Genomic DNA, 19,030 nt, shown 5'->3' with positions numbered 1-19,030 from the left:
GCACTTCAAATTCATCTTCCCCTTCTTCTCATTGGTGATTTTAATGTTTTCTTTTTGCTGATGATAAAAGGGAGGCAAACCTTTCAAAATGAATCGGGACATCAAGAAATTTAAATCTTTTATAGGTGATACTAGTTTTATTGATCTTGGCTTCGAGGGGCCTAAGTATACCTGGTGTAATAACCAACTTAGGTTGGCAAGGATTTAGGAAAGATTAGACCCAGGTGTTTGTAACTGACACTTGATACGATCTATACCCAGAGTCTCGGTTACTCATTTGGCTAGATTTGCTTCAGACCACTGTCCGCTTCTTCTACTGTGGCTCACAGGAGGCAATACCGAAACCACTCTTCAGATTCAAAAAATTCTGGCTCTGTCGTGATGGCATTAGGGAAGTGGTCAAACAAGCTTAGGAAGTGGTTAAACAAGCTTAGTCCTCTGACTTTGTTGGCTCTCCAACTGATCAACTTTCTTCACTTCTACAAAATATTAGGAAACATATTGTCCATTGGAATAAAAAGAAGATTGAAAATATTTTTCTACCGCTAATCAATCTACTCTTGTATTCTCTACCTTAAGATCTTGAGGCCAACAAGGAGGTCTACCTATAGATCAACATCTTTATTACTTTTTCTATTGGATGATCTTTCATAAAAAAATACGTATGCAAGATATCTTTTGGAAGCAAAAGTCAAGAATTACTTGGTTTAAGGATGGTGATGCTAATACTCACTATTTTCATCGTTCCATTGTTTTAAGCGTCGTCAAAATCTGATTTTACATCTTCAATCAGATGAGGGCTTGATGGTCACTTCTGAGGAAGATATCCGAAGTTTACTTCTTCAACATTTTATGGACCGTTGGAGTCTCCAATTGCAAGTGGAGGAGTTAGATAATTTCATTTGTCTCATTCTCTCACAACTCCTCTTAATGATTTGTTAGTCTCTGACATTACTTCTGATGATATTGAGCATGTTGTCTTTCACTGCACCAAGATAAGGCTCCTGGATTGGATGGTTTTCAGCCATTCTTCTTTCAAATTTTTTGGGATCTCATTAAACCCGAGATCATTCAGCCATCACTCATTTCTTTCTGCATCCTATAATGCCAGTCGAATGGAAGCAAACTTACATAGCCTTGCTTCCAAAATTTTTAATCCTCGGTTGCTAAAGACTTCCAGCTTATTAGTCTTTGTAATACTATATATAAAATTGCTGCTAAAATTCTTGCAACCTGGTTGTCCAAGGTTATTCATCATCTTATTTCTCCCTCTTAAGCAACCTTCGAAGCATTATTGATAATACTCTATTGGCTTAAGAAATTCTATATTCTATACAGTATGCCCTACCTAGATGTTGCCTTATGCTTCTTAAACTTGACATGGAAAAGGCATTCAATAGAGTCCCATGAAATTTTTTGCTAAACTCCTCAAGCATTTAATGTTCACAGCAAGTTTATTTTCTGGATCCTAGCTTATATTTTGCAACCTCAGCTTGCTTTTCTCGTAAATGGATCTCCAACATAATGGTTTTCCTCTACATATGGACTTCGACAAGGTTGTCCCTTTTCACCTCACCTATTTATTTTTTGCTCTGAATTATTATCGTTTTATATTCACAGTACTATTCAATCTAAACTTCTTTAGGCATATCAACCAAAGTCTCAAGGTCCTATAATTTCTTATATCTTCTTTGCTGATAATTGCCTTCTTGTGACGAGGGCCACAGTTCGGGATGCCATCATCTTGAAAGTCATTATGAATACTTATTGCTCTGTTTCTGGCCAAATATTAAAGGTCAGATTCTTCATCTTTTCAATGTCAGGGTTAAAAGTGGAGTTTGGAACTATTTAGGGTTCCTCTATCTGCTTCTTCTCTATCTCCAGCTGACTTGGCTACCATACAAAAAATTTGGAGAACAAAATTGCTGCATGGAAGTAGAAAATCCTTTTTTTTGCAGGCAAAACTACCCTCCTTCATTCAGTGCTTGCATCCATTCCCCTATATATTATGGCTTCATCCATATGCCTATTTCTGTTTTAAACTATGGGAAAAGAAATTTCGAGCATTCCTTTGGGGTCATGCATCGGACAAAAGAGCTCTCCATCTTCTCTCTTGGGACAAGATTTGTAAATCAAAAAAAAGAGGTGGCCTCGGCTTGTAATCCTTACCGATCAGATAACTGGCCCTAATCGTGAAATTGCTATAAATCTCATTCTGCATCTTGTCTCTCTTTGGCCCATCTTGTCTCCTCAAAGTACAACTTTTTAGGCACTTGGTTGGGCTATCATAGACCTCGCAGATTTCTATTATCTGGTCTAAACTTAGCACTATTGGAGCCAGCTTCAACAAAAATTTAATTTGGATGGTTGGCACTGGCACCTCTGTAAATATTTTTCATGACTCCTGGCTATCAAATGTGCCACTATCTAGATCTCCTGCTTTTGTGAATACTGAAATTGATTTAGCTTCCTTTTAAGTAGCTGATTTCATTGCCACTGATCGAAAATGGGATGCTTAGACTCTCGAAGCTTATTTTAATGTTGAGATGATGAGTGCCATTATGTAAATTTCAATTCTCCTGCATCCATGGCCTGATCAGCTTGTTTGGTTTCATACAACATCTTCAAAAGTTTCAGTGTCCAATATTACTACTATTATTTCAGCATATAATTCTATTAATCACAGTATACAAAGCTTTCAATGGATTTGAAAACTTTCAGTTCAAATGCGGGTGAAGTGTTTTCTTTGAAAACTTCTTTGGAATTGTTTACCTTGCAAATTTACTCTAAATCAAAGGGTATTATTCCTGATAATATGCTTTATTGTGACCTATGTGCTGATATGGTGGAAGACTCTGAACATGTTATTATAACGTGCCCTTTTGCTAATCAATGCTGGGCACAGATAGCCATACTTTCTGAGCAAATTTCTACTCATTTTTCTTTACCGGCTTTGACTACTCATTTAGCAAATGTCAAGGTAGAGATGAGGATCAAAGCGATGATGAGTCCCTACATAGCATTACAGAATGACAGTATTTATATGGAGCATGGCACTACAAAGCATTGCAGGATCTTCTTCTCTTGTTTGTTGCTATGGCTATATTTACATATAGTCTTTCAGGTATTGCTACTGTTCTACACAGACTTATGCTTTCAGTCGGGCTGTCTCCTTCTTGCCACGCTTCATGGCACGGTGGTCTGGGGTCAGCAGCAGACTTACAACTTGAAAGCTACTCTGTTCTCTGCCATGCTCCATAGGATACATGCCTTCTTTCAGATTTGGTTTGCATCAGGATCATTCAGACTGTACCAGCCCAGCAGCTCTCTAACCGTCATTTTGGTTCTTAGCATCTTTACTTCTATTTTGTTTATAAATTTTGTCAGCCCCCTTATGGTTCTATGTTACTTCATCTGGCCTGACTCCTTGGCACGCCTTATAGCACTTTGCTCTGGGTTCAGCAGATGTCCTATTACTTTAACAGCCATTATGTTTTACGTTATGTTTTGGTTGATATATACCTTCTTCCAGATTTTATTTGCTTCAGTCTGCTTTATAACAATTACTTTCATGAATGCAAGGAATAGAGTGAAGATGATATCCTTCAATCCTTCTCATTTGGGGCATATTTTACCATATCAATGTTGCTGTTTCTCAGGATCCTTTAGAATGTTTGAGTTCAGAAGGCCTCTTACTGTCATTTTGGTTATTAGCATCCATACTTCCATTTTGTATATAAACTTTGCCAGTTTGTTTATGTTCCCATGCTGCTACTCCTGTGTAAGCTGCTATCTTGTTTTTATGATCTCATCTTTTGTATTTGCTCTACTGGCCAGTTTGCTTTCTTCTAGTTATGTACAAGGCCAGCTGAGCATTTTGTACTTATTCCTGATCTCTTAATATAAGCCTTACCTTACCTTATTAAAAAAAAAAAAAAAAAAAAAAAAAATGAAGATCGAGGCTTACTATGGCTATTTAAATACCATGTGGTTCACAGTATCCAACTCTTATCATGGATGATGCAGCTGCAAGCTTGCAAGCAATCCAAGATGTGATTCCAGGTTCATTGAATTTCCCTCTCCATAATGGACATACCATGCAGTGCACCTGCAACGTATCCATCTAATTACCTATCAACTAACTGGGATGCAAATGGACAGTTTGGACCGAAACTGTCTAAATTTCTAGATATTAAGAATAGTAATTCTTTGTGCACCACGGGGGAGGGGGGGTGCAGAAAGTCCGATATGAAGCACACCATCTTGTTTGATTGATCTACATAGTCATCATTTTTTAATACATATTTAATATTTTACAGGTCGATTTTTGTATGACAAAAATATCCCTATCTCGAATGTTATATTTTGATCTCGAATATCATAATATTATTTTATATGTCATAATTTTTTTCAAAAAATATGAATATTTTCGTTATTTAAAATTTTCTATGATAAAAATATTTTTATTTTTTATAAAAAATTATGACATTCGAGATCATATTTTGTCTCAGATGTCATAATATCATCTCGAATATCATAATGTGAGAAAAATATTTTTGTTCAATTATTTTTTAATATATATTTAATATTTATAAATTAATTTTTTTATTTTAAAATTTTGAATGATGAAAATATCTCTGTATTATGAAAAAATTATGACATCCGACATGAATAACGTGAGATTCTATAGATTGAATGTGATAATTTTTTACAAAAGATAAAAATATTTTTATCATATAAAATTTTTAAATAAAAAAATTGATCTATAAATATTAAATATATATTAAAAATAAAAATTATATAAATTAATTAAATAAAATAATATATTTCCCATCGAATTTTCTACTAAGAAACAACGACCCATGGGCCCACCTCCTTGCATTTACATGGCTACACGTCTCCTCACCTACCCTGGGATAAATAAAACGGAAGTTCTCGTACTCCACGTCAGCTGATCTCGGGTCAACGGAGGGAAACCCACCGAACGCGTCGCACACGCCTGCTGCCGACCTGGACGCACCAACTCCCGCTCGCCCGCAGTCGCAGTGGAAAACGCCGGTCTCTCACTTCGTCCAGCCCACCTTCCGGTCCTTCGACCCAAACGCCGTCAGAAGAGAGACGGAGACAGGGACGGACGTAACACGGCTCGCAGTTCCCAAGAAGAGGATCCTCGTCCTACAAATGATACGATTTTTTTAATTACTACGGTTCGGTAGCAGAAGCCCATTTGGGCTCGAATTATAGTAATTTTGGTCGGCTTAGGTGGGAAGAGATCAAGACGAGGAGAAGGGAAGGCAAAGGCTGCTACTTAAATACGAGAGAGAGTAGTGAATAGACAGTAGTGATCTCGGGGGTTGGAGGATGGCGGGCGTGGATTGGGAATCGCTGACGGAGGCGACGTCGGGGGCGGTGGGGGCGCTGGTGAGCAACACCGTGCTGTACCCCCTCGACACCTGCAAGACCAAATACCAGGCCGAAGTCCGATCTCACGGTCGGCAGAAGTACAGGTTCACGTGCTTTCTCTTCTCCTCCTTCTTCTTCTTCTTCTTCTGTTCTTTTGATTTGATTTTAGTTTCAAAATTCAATTTTGCGGTCTGGAATTTGATCTTCATACTGCCCGATCAAAAGATAAAAAATGATGAGGTTCGTGTGTTGATTCTTTTGATCTGTCTGTCGGTTATTCGTTGATTATGATCTGGTAGTTTGTTAGATTGTTTGTTTCTTTGGGAGGATTTGGACAATTCCTTTGTTTTCTAAATTTAGAATTTTGGAGTGGTATCTTCGTGTTTCTTTGTCCTTTTCCTTTTTGTTGTTCTGCCTTTCTGAGGTGAAATCGATTATATTTATAATTATTCTTGATTTATTGGCAAGTATGCGACACAAAATGGAGTGTTCATTGGCTATATGGTGCCTGAATGTATTGGTGCTTTATGTTACTGAGGACACCACGGTCTTTGTTGGATCTTAGTAAAACTTGAAATGTTTTTTTCCCTGTTTTTAAAGAAAATTGTCTAGTATAAGGGTCTTGAAAGAAGAGGCAAGGATCTGAACTTTCCATGGATGAAAGTTGCAAGAAATGATTTAATAAAGTGTTGCAGTAACACTGCAGGCTGCCCCTGGTAGGAATGATCGGGAACTACAGACTTATAAAGCTGACCATTTCACTGCTGCAGGGCTTGATGATGGTTATGGTTCTGTTATGGTAAAAGAACTAAGCATCCATTGTGATTTTGGATGTTCCGTTAGGGAACAATTAAATTGTCAGATTGGCTTTGAAAAGAATCATTAAGATTTCGGAAATGAAGATAATTTTGTCTGGATGATTGAGATGCAAATGACTTTTTAAGAGGAGGGTTCTGATAGAAATGTTTGTAAAGTATTGTACACAGTGTAATACGGTGCACATTGATGCATTCACCATCTTTCATGTATTCAGGCTTTTTTGTATGGTACTTCTTTTTTCATTTTTCATGACGGATATTATAATGTCTTCCCTTTATAAAACTAACCAATGTTTTTTTCCTAGAAAACTTATTGGTAAAGAGACTTGGAATACTTATCAAATTATAGGCTTCATCCTACATTTATACCCTTCTTTTCTGTGTTTAATGAACCTTGTTATTGTAGTTTTGTTTTAATTCGAGAATGTTTGGTGTATTATGTAATCTTCCAGTATCAGTCAACCCATATTATTGATCATTTTAAACCTTCAAAACATGTTCCTTTAGACTAAATAAAGGTCTTACAACAAGTTATTACAGGGTATGTCAGGAAAGATACATTTACTAGCAGCATTAGAACAACGAAGGAAAACAGGAACCTAATGCAGTGGTGGCTGATGAAGGTTGGCACATTGAAAGACTTATTGCATTTCTAGTTAATTATTTGAGGTAACTAATTAAAGATTAGGGTTGCTGTCGGAGTGTTTTACCCCAAAGTCAAGTTTCTTGTGATGTTGTCATGGATGGAGGATATGCAGCTAAAATAAGTTCCTGGGAGTTTCCCAGTAGATGGTCTTACAGGAGGTTCAACTTAATGAACTTTCTTGAGAGATAAGAACAGCAAGAAGCCTTAAAGCTTTGCTTATTATATCATCAGAAATTATTTCAAACCTCAGGACTGATATGATGTACTGCAAGTCATGCCTGTAGGATTTAAGGCCATGTATGTGCAGAAAAGATAGCAGTCTGCAATCATGCCATGAAGAAGGTAACATAAAGTGACAATGGAGCCCGGTAAGAATTCCTTCACAAGATCAATCATGTACACAGAATTTCTTTGATGGAGTTGAACTTTTGTTGTCATTTGGGGATTAATTATATATGGCTCAATGAACCTCTAATAGTGAGCCATGGTGGAGTGAAAGGAAAAAGTGCAGACTGTAGACAGAATGGAGAGAGAACCAGCATATCATGCTAGCAGACAAGCAACTACAGCAGGCTTGAAGATGATCTTAAAGCAGAGCAGACACAAGATTTATGCATATCAATGTTATTTCGGAGATGTTTGGAGTCCAAGTAGGGAATAATTAGCAGCAAATTCAATGCACAGATGAATTGATTTGAGATTTATTGCTTGTTTTTGCTCTCTTATATGATAACCAGCAGGATGACTTCTGATTAGAAATCAGATATGAAATCCAGATAAGTACCTGCTATGGAGTAGCAGCATTCTATCAACAAAAAATATTAAAAAAAAAAAAGAAAGAAGATGGAGAGATAAGTGAAAGAAGTCGTATAAGAATAAGAAATGTGTGCAAAGTGGGAATGAAAAAAGCCGATGGCCACTTTGTCTCACTTCATATATCCATGTCCAAAAGTCCAAAATATTGGTCCAGAATACAGCTTTTAATGCTTTTTACAGAGCTTCAATCAACTAAATGTCCAACCCTAATTATGATTCAGTTTTCTGAAAAAGAAAAAACTATCCAGACAGCTGACTGAAGTCCTTTATTTTATTTACCAATTAGCCCTCTTCTTGATTCTCACTAAAATTCATTAGGAACCACGGCAGACTACTCAGCCAGTTAATTCTTCCCTACTCAATGCTGGCTGATTGCAATTTGTTTCCTTTACCAAGATCCTCACTAAAAGCTTCTAACAGCCATTTTTCTGCCTAGATTTGCATGCCCAACAGTCCATCCAGTCTTCTGCTTATATTTGGATGCCTAAGCAACTGATATGTGTTTGTGGTTTTGATTGGTTTAGGATTTTAATTTCTATGAACTCCCTGATAATCCTTTCCTTTCAACCATCCAGTTGGTAGGTAATTGTTTAATTAGATATACAGCTTTCTATAACTTAATAAGCATATTTTGTTCAAACATATAGGGAAGTCATTAAGCTCTAACACTTTTTGTAGTGCAGACAATGAACGAGACTGATACTGTAATCTTCTTTGCTCATAAATTAGCTCTTGCCGCAACTGGTTTGCACTATTTGATTTATTTTAGAATGACCAGATATAGAAGATGGGTTCTACATCCACTTGCCTGTACATTCTTAATAGTTCAAGGAAGAAAAGGATTTGAATGCAATATTCTTATCATGTAGAGAATCACTTCTACAAATTACAAAAATGACTTTAAGGAGGTTTCATTGTTAATTGTTTTCGTTGTCTTTAATGCTTCTGATTGTTATCCGTTGTTCATAGTTTTGGTCAAGGACGGATGACTGTAGATGCTTCAACTTCTGACAGTCCATGAAGATATTACTTTGTTCATCTAGGCTGCCCAGTTATAGTCGGTTTCCTTAAATTACAGTGCTAATTAAACCATTCTAACAATCATTTTCCTGCTCAGATTTGGATGCCCAAAGTAATGCATATGGCATCCTTTATTATCCAATAAGCACCTGCTGTAAGAAAGCAATGCAATGCAGATGGGCACCTGATGAAGTTTTAAAATAGACTTAGTCAAGATAACTTACAGCCCATATTTTAGTACACTAATGTTTCATTGACCTTGGGCGCTGCTGCTTTTTCGCTGATTTTGGTTGCATTTTTATAAATCCATATCTGTAAAATCATTTTTTTGCTGGTTGCTCTGCTGCAAACTAAAATTCTAGAACATAGATGTATATTCTGAGTACAGGTGAGAAAAGATGAGGATTTTTTCTCATTGTTTAAGAGAGTCTTTTCTGATTTTTGCTCCAATAAAATTGGTTTTAAACTTACTTCCAAGGAGCAATATTATATGCCAAGCAAGAGAGTTGAAGGACCTGAAAAAAGGAAAATCAGCTTCTGTTCTTGGTAAAGAAACCAACAAAATGGTTTAGGGATGAATGAAGGCCAGATTTAAGGTTAACTTTGTATCATGTGGTTGTATAATGCGAAGCATAAAGGCCCTTAGTTCCTATGCAGGTTGCATGGAATGGGTCATTATTTGAACAAATAAATGCTCCACAAGGTTCAAATTAATTTGCTCTAAAAATAAAATATTGCTCAAAATGCAATCAATAGTTTTGATACTTAAATAAGCCTTGTTACCCTTTGCCCTTTTCTTTAAAAAAAAAAAAAAAAATCCTTGGAGTTCTGGCTTTAACAAGTAAGTTTTTAAATCCTGTGGGATGGGGGGCATCATGGTTTCTCCATGAAATGGGATGCTACTCTCCCACCCCATTCCAATGGCTGTTCTGGTAAATACTCTCCATCTCTTTCCACCTTTCTTTCCTTTATTTGTTTTCTTGTTTTTCCAGTTTCTTTTCTTCTTTATTTCCTTGTCTTCCACGTGTCTTTACTTCTTTTCTTCTTTCTTTCTTTTTCTCTTACATTTTTTTTCTTCTTTCTTTCCCATCTTCCTTCCTTCTCTCCTTTCTTTTTCTTCTCTCTTTATTTCTTTCTTTTCTTTTTCTTCTTCTTTCTTTCCTGTCTTTTTCTTTTTCTTTCCTTTCTTTCTTTCCTTTTGCTTCTTCCCTTCCTTTCTTTCTCCTTTTTTTTTTTTTTTGGTTCTTCTTTCCTGGCTTTCTTTCCTTGTTCTTCCTTTTTCCGCGTAGATGGGTTCTAGATTCCTGCTCCCATCTTAGTTCCTGTTTTCTCACAGGAATGAGATGGGACAACCAGGACACCCTGCATCCTGTTGGGATTTGAAACCATGCTGACAGGAATAAATGAGGTTTAATTGGCCACTGTAGAATCCTTTAGAACTCAAATAACAAGATTTGTGAATTTGCTATTGCCCCCTAGGGCATATATGTAGGCAGACCGGCAAATGGAACTAGGTCAATTGTAGACTGAAAAATGAAACAGGGAAAAAATTAGGATCCCTCCTTCCCTTTCTTCACTGGTACCCCTTTTTTGATAACATAATCTTCATGAGTCCAATTTTATGGCCAAGAATGCATCTTTATGTTTCCTGAATCTGCAGGTTTTATGAATAAGACTGGCTCTATCTCAACATAGCCCTAGGGATCAATTAGTATGCTGAACCGTGAAACTTTCCATTGAAGTCCTTAGAATCAAACATTCAATGCTTTTGCAATCACACTTAGGTTGCTAGCATAAAATTTGTAATATCAGAAGTGGTTTTATTATCAAGCATCCATTATGCATGATTGTATTTTAGCCACCATGGTGAGCCTGAGTCAGCAGTGTGTAGAAAATAACACAAAATAACTAGCATAACACCTGGTAACTAGAGAGTCTGTCAGGTCAAATGATGGATTGTAGACATCCATACTTAGTGGCATCTATTAATATAGTATATGCTCTCTATATGGTGTCTCAATTCAATATTTTTTATGGGGGACCAGACCACATCTGCTAATGAAGTTCAAATACTACATTATAAACAATTAGCTGATTAACTTCTATCCTATATTGATGATTATTATGGTGCAAGGAGTTTGTTATTAATTAGACAATTCTTTTATGAATCTTAAAGCTTACTACCAAGGATACAGCTTATGGACCTTAAACAACCAGCAAAACATATAAAAGCACATACATCATTTAAAAAACATCGAAGAATATCATAACTACATCAACTAGTCTGGGTAGAGCATTGGTTGAGGTTATTAATCGTTTCTTATATGGGTTTTTAACTTGGTTCTGTTTCACAGAGTTAACATAAAATGCTTAATTCTATCAAGTCAATGTGACTAGTCTGGATAGAGCAGAAGCTGAAGTTATTAGTGAGCGCTTATATGTGTTTCTAATTTGGTTCTCTTTCATAGGATATCTTACTGTTCCAGCAGACCATCATTTGCATGGCATAATATATTTATCTAATTTCTTTTGAACTGTTTTTTCTAGGAACCTTTCAGATGTCTTGTGGGAAGCAATTTCTACACGCCAAGTTCTTTCACTCTACCAAGGACTTGGGACCAAGAATTTGCAATCTTTCATATCACAATTTGTTTATTTTTATGGCTATAACTATTTCAAACGGTTGTATTTGGAAAGAAGTGGAGCCAAATCTGTTGGAACAAAAGCCAATTTGGTTGTAGCTGCTGCTGCTGGTGCTTGCACTGCTATCGTGACACAGGTATTCATTAATTACTCATCAAATTCAATATGTGTTTTAAGTAGATTCCTGCTTTCCAGTCATTGTAGCAAACTTTATATTTAGAATTTTGAGTATAGTTTGTGCTGCTTCTCATTTTTGTTAGTTCTTTTCTTTATTCAGCCATTGGATACAGCATCTTCCAGAATGCAAACAAGCTCTTTCGGTAAATCCAAGGGATTATTTGAAACTCTTTCAGAGGGTTCATGGAGTGATGCATATAATGGTCTGGGAGTATCTCTTCTATTAACCTCAAATCCTTCTATTCAGGTACCATAATGGTACTTTTTAGTACTGAGATCATGTGAAATACTATAAAAAATGAAAATATAAATTGTATATTAGTTGACACATCTTGTAGCTTCTCTTATGTTTATGCGGTTCTTATTAAACTAGTATTATTAGTTTACCTACTAAATCAGATTTTATTGGTTTTGAAGTAGTTAAATGGTTCTCTAGTTAGTTATTTTATCAGATTGTTTGGTTGAAACTTGAAAGGTTCTGCAATGATTAGTTTCAAGGATATGGAGGTGAAATCTTAAGTTGCTGCACAGGGCTCCGAGCATGGAATCTGTGTGAGGGGAAAAATGATAATAGACAAAAAATATGCCATTACTGGCATACTCTCTGATTTCTTCTAATTTTATTTCCTTTCCCAAGTTCCCATTGGGCAAACAGATTAATTAGTTTAATCTGTAGCATGGATTTAGAGAATGAATCTTCCAATAAATATGATATCACAGTTCTATGCAATACTGGTTACTTCATTGGCTTTCATCTCTTAAATGAATTACAGGGGATTTCTTTGAAGCAGGCAAGTAAGACTTATAACTTTTTGTGGTTGTGCACTTATGAAACCCCAGGCTTTTAAAAATCCTTCAGTCTTGGTTTTGGTGCATTGAGATTGCGAGTTTGATTTCAGCAGTTCCACTCTAGTTTCAGAACTTTCAGCCAAAAAATGGATACTATAAACAAGCCAGGGACATAAATTAGGAATCTTTTTAAAACTTATTTGTATTCTTTGAATGTATGGTGTTTTGGTGGGGCCATGCGGAAAAGTCAAACGGTAATACTTTTCTAATATTTTTAAAACCATTTTGCACATCATGTGCATATAAAATATCATTATTATTCAATGATGATGTAGAACAAAACAATCATCACGTCCATGAGATTTAAGCCATAAGATAGCCAGCAGGATGCAAAAAAGATTTGTTCCAGTTTCTGTGAAATCCAATGTGCAGTGCTCCCAAATATTGAAGCTAGCAAAATCTAAGTTCAATGTGAAAATAAGGTTCTTTGAATTCGAAAGAATCAATATATGGCAAGGCATTGAATGAATGACCCACATATATTTTAGCAGACTGAGCATTATATTTGGTTTCATCTGAAAGTTTATGCCTAACTGCTATTTTAGATTGATTCCCGTGAAAATATAATCAGTTCATTAGTGGCTATTTACTGATCCCATCTTTCATGGAATCGATTCCCCTTTTGTTTTGAATGTACAAAAATTTACAGAGCTCATCAAGTTTTGGAAGCATGGGAGAACATTCTTGTGCTCATATTGTTCCTGCTATTTGATTCTGTGTCATTCGCCTCATTAATGTACCTTCCCTATTCATTGTAGGTTTTATGGGCTGAGAAGTTTCAATTTCAGCTGAAACTTCGTACCATGGTGAAATCATATATATGCCAGATAATCTATATCTTTGTTGGTTGAAAATCCTCTCTAATCTATTAAAGAATTCTAGTACTGATAATACACGCTTTCTGCATACTGCATATTTGGCTCCTTCTCCACAACTGGCTTGTCAACCTGTTGATGATCCTTGCTTTATTTCCTTTTGAATCTAGGCCGGCATTCACGGTATTTAGATTTTGGACAAATAAAAACATTCTCTGTTAGCTAAACAAAGTTACTCCCTTAAAACAATGGCATTGTTGATATGCTATAGTTTGTTCATCTAATTTGATCAACTTGTTAGCTGGCTCCAGAACAAGTTAGACATTCTTTCCTGAATTAGTGGGACATTACTTTGCATAATATGGAATGGGAAAATTACATTGCCAACACATTTACCAAGGAGTTAGTGGGAGGAGAAGTGTATAAGCATTCGCTGAATAATCAGTTGCCACGATTTGTAAACACATAATACCTAAGCCTCCTCAACCAACAAGTCTATTGCATTTCGACAAGGCTGAGTTTATGCATGAATTATAATCCAATAGATTTCCTTTTCTCTTTCTTTTTTTCTTTTTTGTGTGTGGTACTTTTCAAGCTGATATCAATTTGTTAACAAGGATATACTTCTGGGCCTCTGGCCAGGAGAACTTTGGGCAAGAAATGAGCTTTCTTTGAGACTTAGAAGGTTGGTTAGTCATATGTAAAACTGCTTTACTTTGGGACATACTTTAAGCTCATACAAAGCAATGCTCCTAGAGTCCTTTTTGGCTTGGTTAGAGCGCAGATGAAAGAGGAGATATGGACTAACAAAGAATTGTTTATATTTTTGAAGCCAAGGGAACAAACTCACAGAGAATCCCTTATTTCAACTATCAAATCTTGGAGAAGTCTTGGAAATAACTTGGTCATATTGTGGGTTAGGCTGGTTTCTGATCTATGCTGTTGAATGAAGCAATATGACTTTCAAATGTGTTATTTTGAAATATTTTTTTATTTTAGTCCTATGTACAAGGTTTCAGATGCTGCATTTTGAGGAACATTTGTGACCAAGTGGGTACAAAAATGCATGGTTTTAATGACATGATTTGATGTTTTGCAATAATATGAGCATCAGAATCTAATGATTGGAAATCTATACATGTTTTGTGATATGCAGATCATCATGATCAACAAAGTGAATTCTAAATTTAAATGTCCTATCATGTATTTTAGCACACTAGTACAATAGGCATTTCCATTTTTGCACCCACTTGATGCATAGATTAGAGATCCTAAAAATATAAAATAAAACTTCTTGGTGTTTTTAAATGGCTAAACCAAAGTCGATAAAACTTTTAGATGTTTTTAAATGGGTAAACCAAAGTTGATAATATTAATCTTTGATTTGGATGGTTCACCATTGATTTTAGATTCACTAAATTTTTTAACTATGGCTTTAACATTTGATGTGCGGTCGAACTAATTTCCAGATGCATATATTGTATGTGTGTACGTGTATATGCATTAATGATGTATATAAGGAAAGGCCTAGGATCCAGCGTCCGATGTATTGAGCTCTGAATCTTTTCACTTTCTCCCTCACTCCGACACCACATAAATGTGCTTGCATGTGTATAGGCTCAAAACAAGGGACCAAAAGTTAGAAACCCTCTCTCTCTGCCTGCCTTTCAACTGTGTTTCTCTCTTCTTTTTTCTTTCTTTGACCCTGGTCCATCATCCCTCCTGCCCCCTTAAATAACTCCTTTATTATGGTTTTTGTGGTGCATTTCTTCTTCCTCCTTTGAGCTTTGTTGTGTCAAGTTTGGAAACTAACTTAACCTAAGGCTTGTTCTTTCTCCTCAAGATGTCTGCATATACACCTTCTGAAACAACTTATTTTTTTTTACTTAGTGACATTTTGCTTTGTCTTTTTCTTCTTCGTCCTCTACCTTCTTCAATTTTATTTCATTTTATTTGCTTTTTATTCTCCAAATCTTGCATCTTCTCTACTTTCATAGAGCCTATTAACTAACACTTTGCCACTAAAAATGTCCTAGAGCTGAGTTTCATTGCCCATTGAGTCCAAGGTATGCCATACCGTATCAACCTGGACGGTATAGGATGTACTATACCATACCGGCGTACAGTATGGGGGCATATCAAGTGCCGGCCCCCACACCGGGCATACCAACACAATTCTTTGTCTTTTTTGCTGAACTAAACTTGAAAATCAAATATCATTTAATGATCTTAGAAATTGACTCTAAGCTACTGAAAAGCATCAGAAGCTTTTTAAAAAAAAAAAATAAATAAAGATAATGTAGTTGGAGCATAGAGGGTTTTAATCTTTTCCATTCTCAGGGTTTGTCAGCACTTAGCATCATGCTAGTGATTTGTTTGTAAGCAGTCATATACAGTGAAGGAGACCTTAAATTAACATAGGACAAGATAATTAGCATAAGATTTGCTGTCTCGGTATTGGACCCCGTATTGGTTCATTACTTACCTTTCTCGTACAACAGTTTGTGGTGTCAAGCTTCGTACGTGCATCCATCATGAGCTGGACCACTTGGTCATACTGCTGTCTGGATATTACAGATTATATGCCAAAACTATTTTTTTTTTCACCATGTGTTCTTTGCTGCTGAATGCTGAGAATGTTATTTCAGAATTTTTAAAAAAAAAAAACTTTTCCATTTAATCTTATTAATTAACAGAATGGGTGGAAACATGAAACATTCTTATTTTAATTACGAATTTAAGAAAGTGAACCTAATTAACTTTTGATTTGACCATGTTGCAGTACACAGTATTTGATCAACTGAAACAAAGACTTTTAAAGAGGCAGCAAAGCACTCAAGTTGCCCCAGCCACTACTGCAAAATCTTCGCCACAAGCTCTTTCAGCGTTGTCAGCTTTTATATTAGGTGCCATTTCAAAGAGTGCGGCAACGATCCTGACTTATCCAGCAATCAGGTAGCCAGGTCTTCTAATGATTTCTAACCATATTAATTCCTAGAATGAATCTGTGCTAATAAGAAACTGCTCATCCTTTCATAATTTGTTTTTTCCTGTTTTTTGTTACTTTGCTTGGTATAATGTCATGACGTCAATTGTTTTCCTTTACCACTCTTTTGTTGCAAGCTGGTAATCATTGTAGCAAGTCTGAGATTGAGAACTTCTGAACGAACAGGTGTAAAGTCATGATTCAGGCTTCTGATTCAAATGATGGCTCCAAAAAGGATGAGTCATCCAAACCACCCAAGACAATTATAGGTGCTTTACATGCTATATGGAGAAAAGAAGGCATTCCTGGTTTCTATAAGGGATTGCAGGCGCAGATTTTGAAGACCGTTCTGAGCTCTGCATTGCTGCTGATGATTAAGGAGAAAATTTCGAGGTATACTTGGATCTCAATGCTTGCTCTTCGAAGATATTTGTTGGTTTCTCAGAGGACGATAAAGAGCACATAGGTATACATACATCTATCTTGGAAATAACATGGCTGATCAATTTCCGATATGCAAGATTTTTGTTGTCAATGAAATAGGTTTCAGAAGTGAGACAGCCAACTGTTGTGGAAATTTTCTCCAGAAAAATGATAATTTTATTACAGATATTTGCTTTACTTTTATTTGCTTGCTTCTATTACTCGAACAATGGCCTCTCAGGGAGGATGTCCCACAAATAATCTACAGGACATTTGTTGGATGTAATGAGATATTGAGTTGGCGGGCATCATAAGTGCTGATACTGTTTCTTGCTTTGGAATGCCATGGCTTTTCTGCGTTTAATATTTCTTGTGCTTTATTATGCAAATGATCATATATATGATGACTCAAAATGAATGAATCCAAGTCAGGCTCATGTTGCTTTTATTCTCCCCTTCTGTAAATACTTGTAGAAATCCAACATTGAGTTGTAATTATTTTCCTTATTAATGGAATATCATGGTGATTAAGGTTTTATTTAGATGCTGGAAGATCCTATCAACCAACAAGATTTCTGTCAGGGTATCACATTTAAAGTTATGATAGAAATGGCGTAGTCAAAGATCATCAGGGAGGCCAGACGAGTACCTAATCCATTTTTAAGAAATAGGAAAAAAAGACTCATCCAACTCCATGCCTAGTGGATTTCTTCCATGAAAATCAACTTCATAATGTATTAATTGAAATTGTTCTGTTTGCATGTATGTTTTGGCACGATGACCTAATATCCTATGGTTTATTCAAAGGTTATCTTGCAACCAGAAGCAGTCTTAAAAATCCATGAAATGGTCCTGCTCCAGCTTCCTGGAAGTAGAAAAAGGCCATGGTTATCAGCTTGTATATAGGAAAAATGGTTTAAATCCTTAAATTTCTGATAATTATCTATAAAGTATTCATTCCTGGAGTTCAAATGATCAAGGTGCTAAATTACATTAAAACATTATGTGCATTATTGATATACTGAATAATAGTATATGCTAGATTATTGGAAGCTTTCTCGAACCAGTTGATTGCTATTATTGTTACCAATAGTGAATAAATACATTACAATCTACTTTATAACCACCTTAATTTAGTCCTAGTGGTATCTTGCTGAAGCCTTTTGATTGCACATCGTGCGAGAAAGCTTTTGAGAAGTCAAATTTCATTTAACAAAATCTAGGGCATTGATTTAAATGCTTTGTAGCTTTTGAAAATCCTTGTAGCTTTTAAAAAAGATATAGCTACCAACTGAAAAACTTGGTTATGGAAAAGTAAAGGAAACTTGCTTATTGAAAAGTTAACAAGTAAATTGAGCACCAAAGTAAAACCATAAGGAACTGTTCTACCCAGTAATCTGAGCTTCCATTTTTCAGAGCTTTTGAAAAGCTGAATTTCATATAACAAGCTATTGAAAAATTTATATTACAACTATCTCCTCGTATCAGGAACTAATTGAACATGAGAAGATCAGTTTTTAAAGGATTTTTTTTTCATTTATGCCCTTATAAACATCCGAAACTACGTATATACTTTTGCAAATTTTCTATTTGCATGTATACCCTAATGAACAATTCTTTTATATTTTAATATTTAAAATTACATGAATAACCTGGCAGATTTTTTATTTATACATATACCCTTATAAATTATTTCCTTTTGCATCTCTTGTTGTTGGGTATAAAATACCTCCAGCCGTTCGTAAAAGGCCGACCCTCCCTGGGCTCTTCTGGTTTCCGACCTTATGCGGTGTCTCTTTCTGAACTTCTCCGACCGTTCGAGCTTCCATAATACCATCCGAACTTCTCCGACAATGAGCTCCCTCATTCATCTACCGGACTGCTCCAAATACTCTCTGGGCTTCATTATCAGCCGGCTTTCTACAGTGATCGACTATTCTCCGAATCTCTTCCAGATTTTTTCCGGCCACGAATGATCTTACTTCGAACTTTTTTCAGACTTCGTCAATGTCCGAGCTTCTCCAACAACAGAACTTCTACAGTAACCAGACTCCATCCAAGTTTCTACGGTGGTCGACCGCCTTCCGAATTTCATCCGAGCTTTTACAAGAGCTGGATCCCAACCGAACTTCTACAACGGACAGACTCCACCGGCCGGATCTCTACTTCGGGCTTCTATCGCAAGCGGACTTCATCCGAGTTTCTACAAGAATCGGATTCCGTCCGAACTTCTACAGTGGATGGATCACAGACGAACTTCTACAACGGATAAGCTCCACCGGATCTCTACTCCGAACTTCTTCCGGACTTCATCAATGACCGAGCTTCTCTAGCAACGGGACTTCTACAATAAGAAGTCTCCATCCGAGCTTCTACAATAAGTGAACTTCATCCAGACTCCTACGAGAGTCAGACTCCATCCAAACTTCTACAG

At 36.2% G+C, this 19,030-nt stretch overlaps 1 protein-coding gene across 1 annotated transcript; it reads left to right on the top strand.

Moving 5' to 3' along the window:
• Window positions 1-5,219: 5,219 nt before the first annotated feature.
• Window positions 5,220-16,960, top strand: LOC105060431 (peroxisomal adenine nucleotide carrier 1). The gene is made up of 5 exons (XM_010944123.4): window positions 5,220-5,507; window positions 11,251-11,482; window positions 11,624-11,770; window positions 15,970-16,142; window positions 16,360-16,960. Exons 1-5 carry the CDS (start codon window positions 5,362-5,364, stop codon window positions 16,637-16,639), a joined length of 978 nt encoding a protein of 325 aa, XP_010942425.1. The 5' UTR covers window positions 5,220-5,361; the 3' UTR covers window positions 16,640-16,960.
• Window positions 16,961-19,030: the final 2,070 nt, after the last annotated feature.

Source organism: Elaeis guineensis, chromosome 7 (genome assembly GCF_000442705.2).
Source record: "Elaeis guineensis isolate ETL-2024a chromosome 7, EG11, whole genome shotgun sequence".
NCBI classification, from domain to species: Eukaryota; Viridiplantae; Streptophyta; class Magnoliopsida; order Arecales; family Arecaceae; genus Elaeis; species Elaeis guineensis.
The sequence above is the reverse complement of the archived record's forward strand: the minus strand, read 5'-3'. Positions and strand labels throughout refer to the sequence as shown.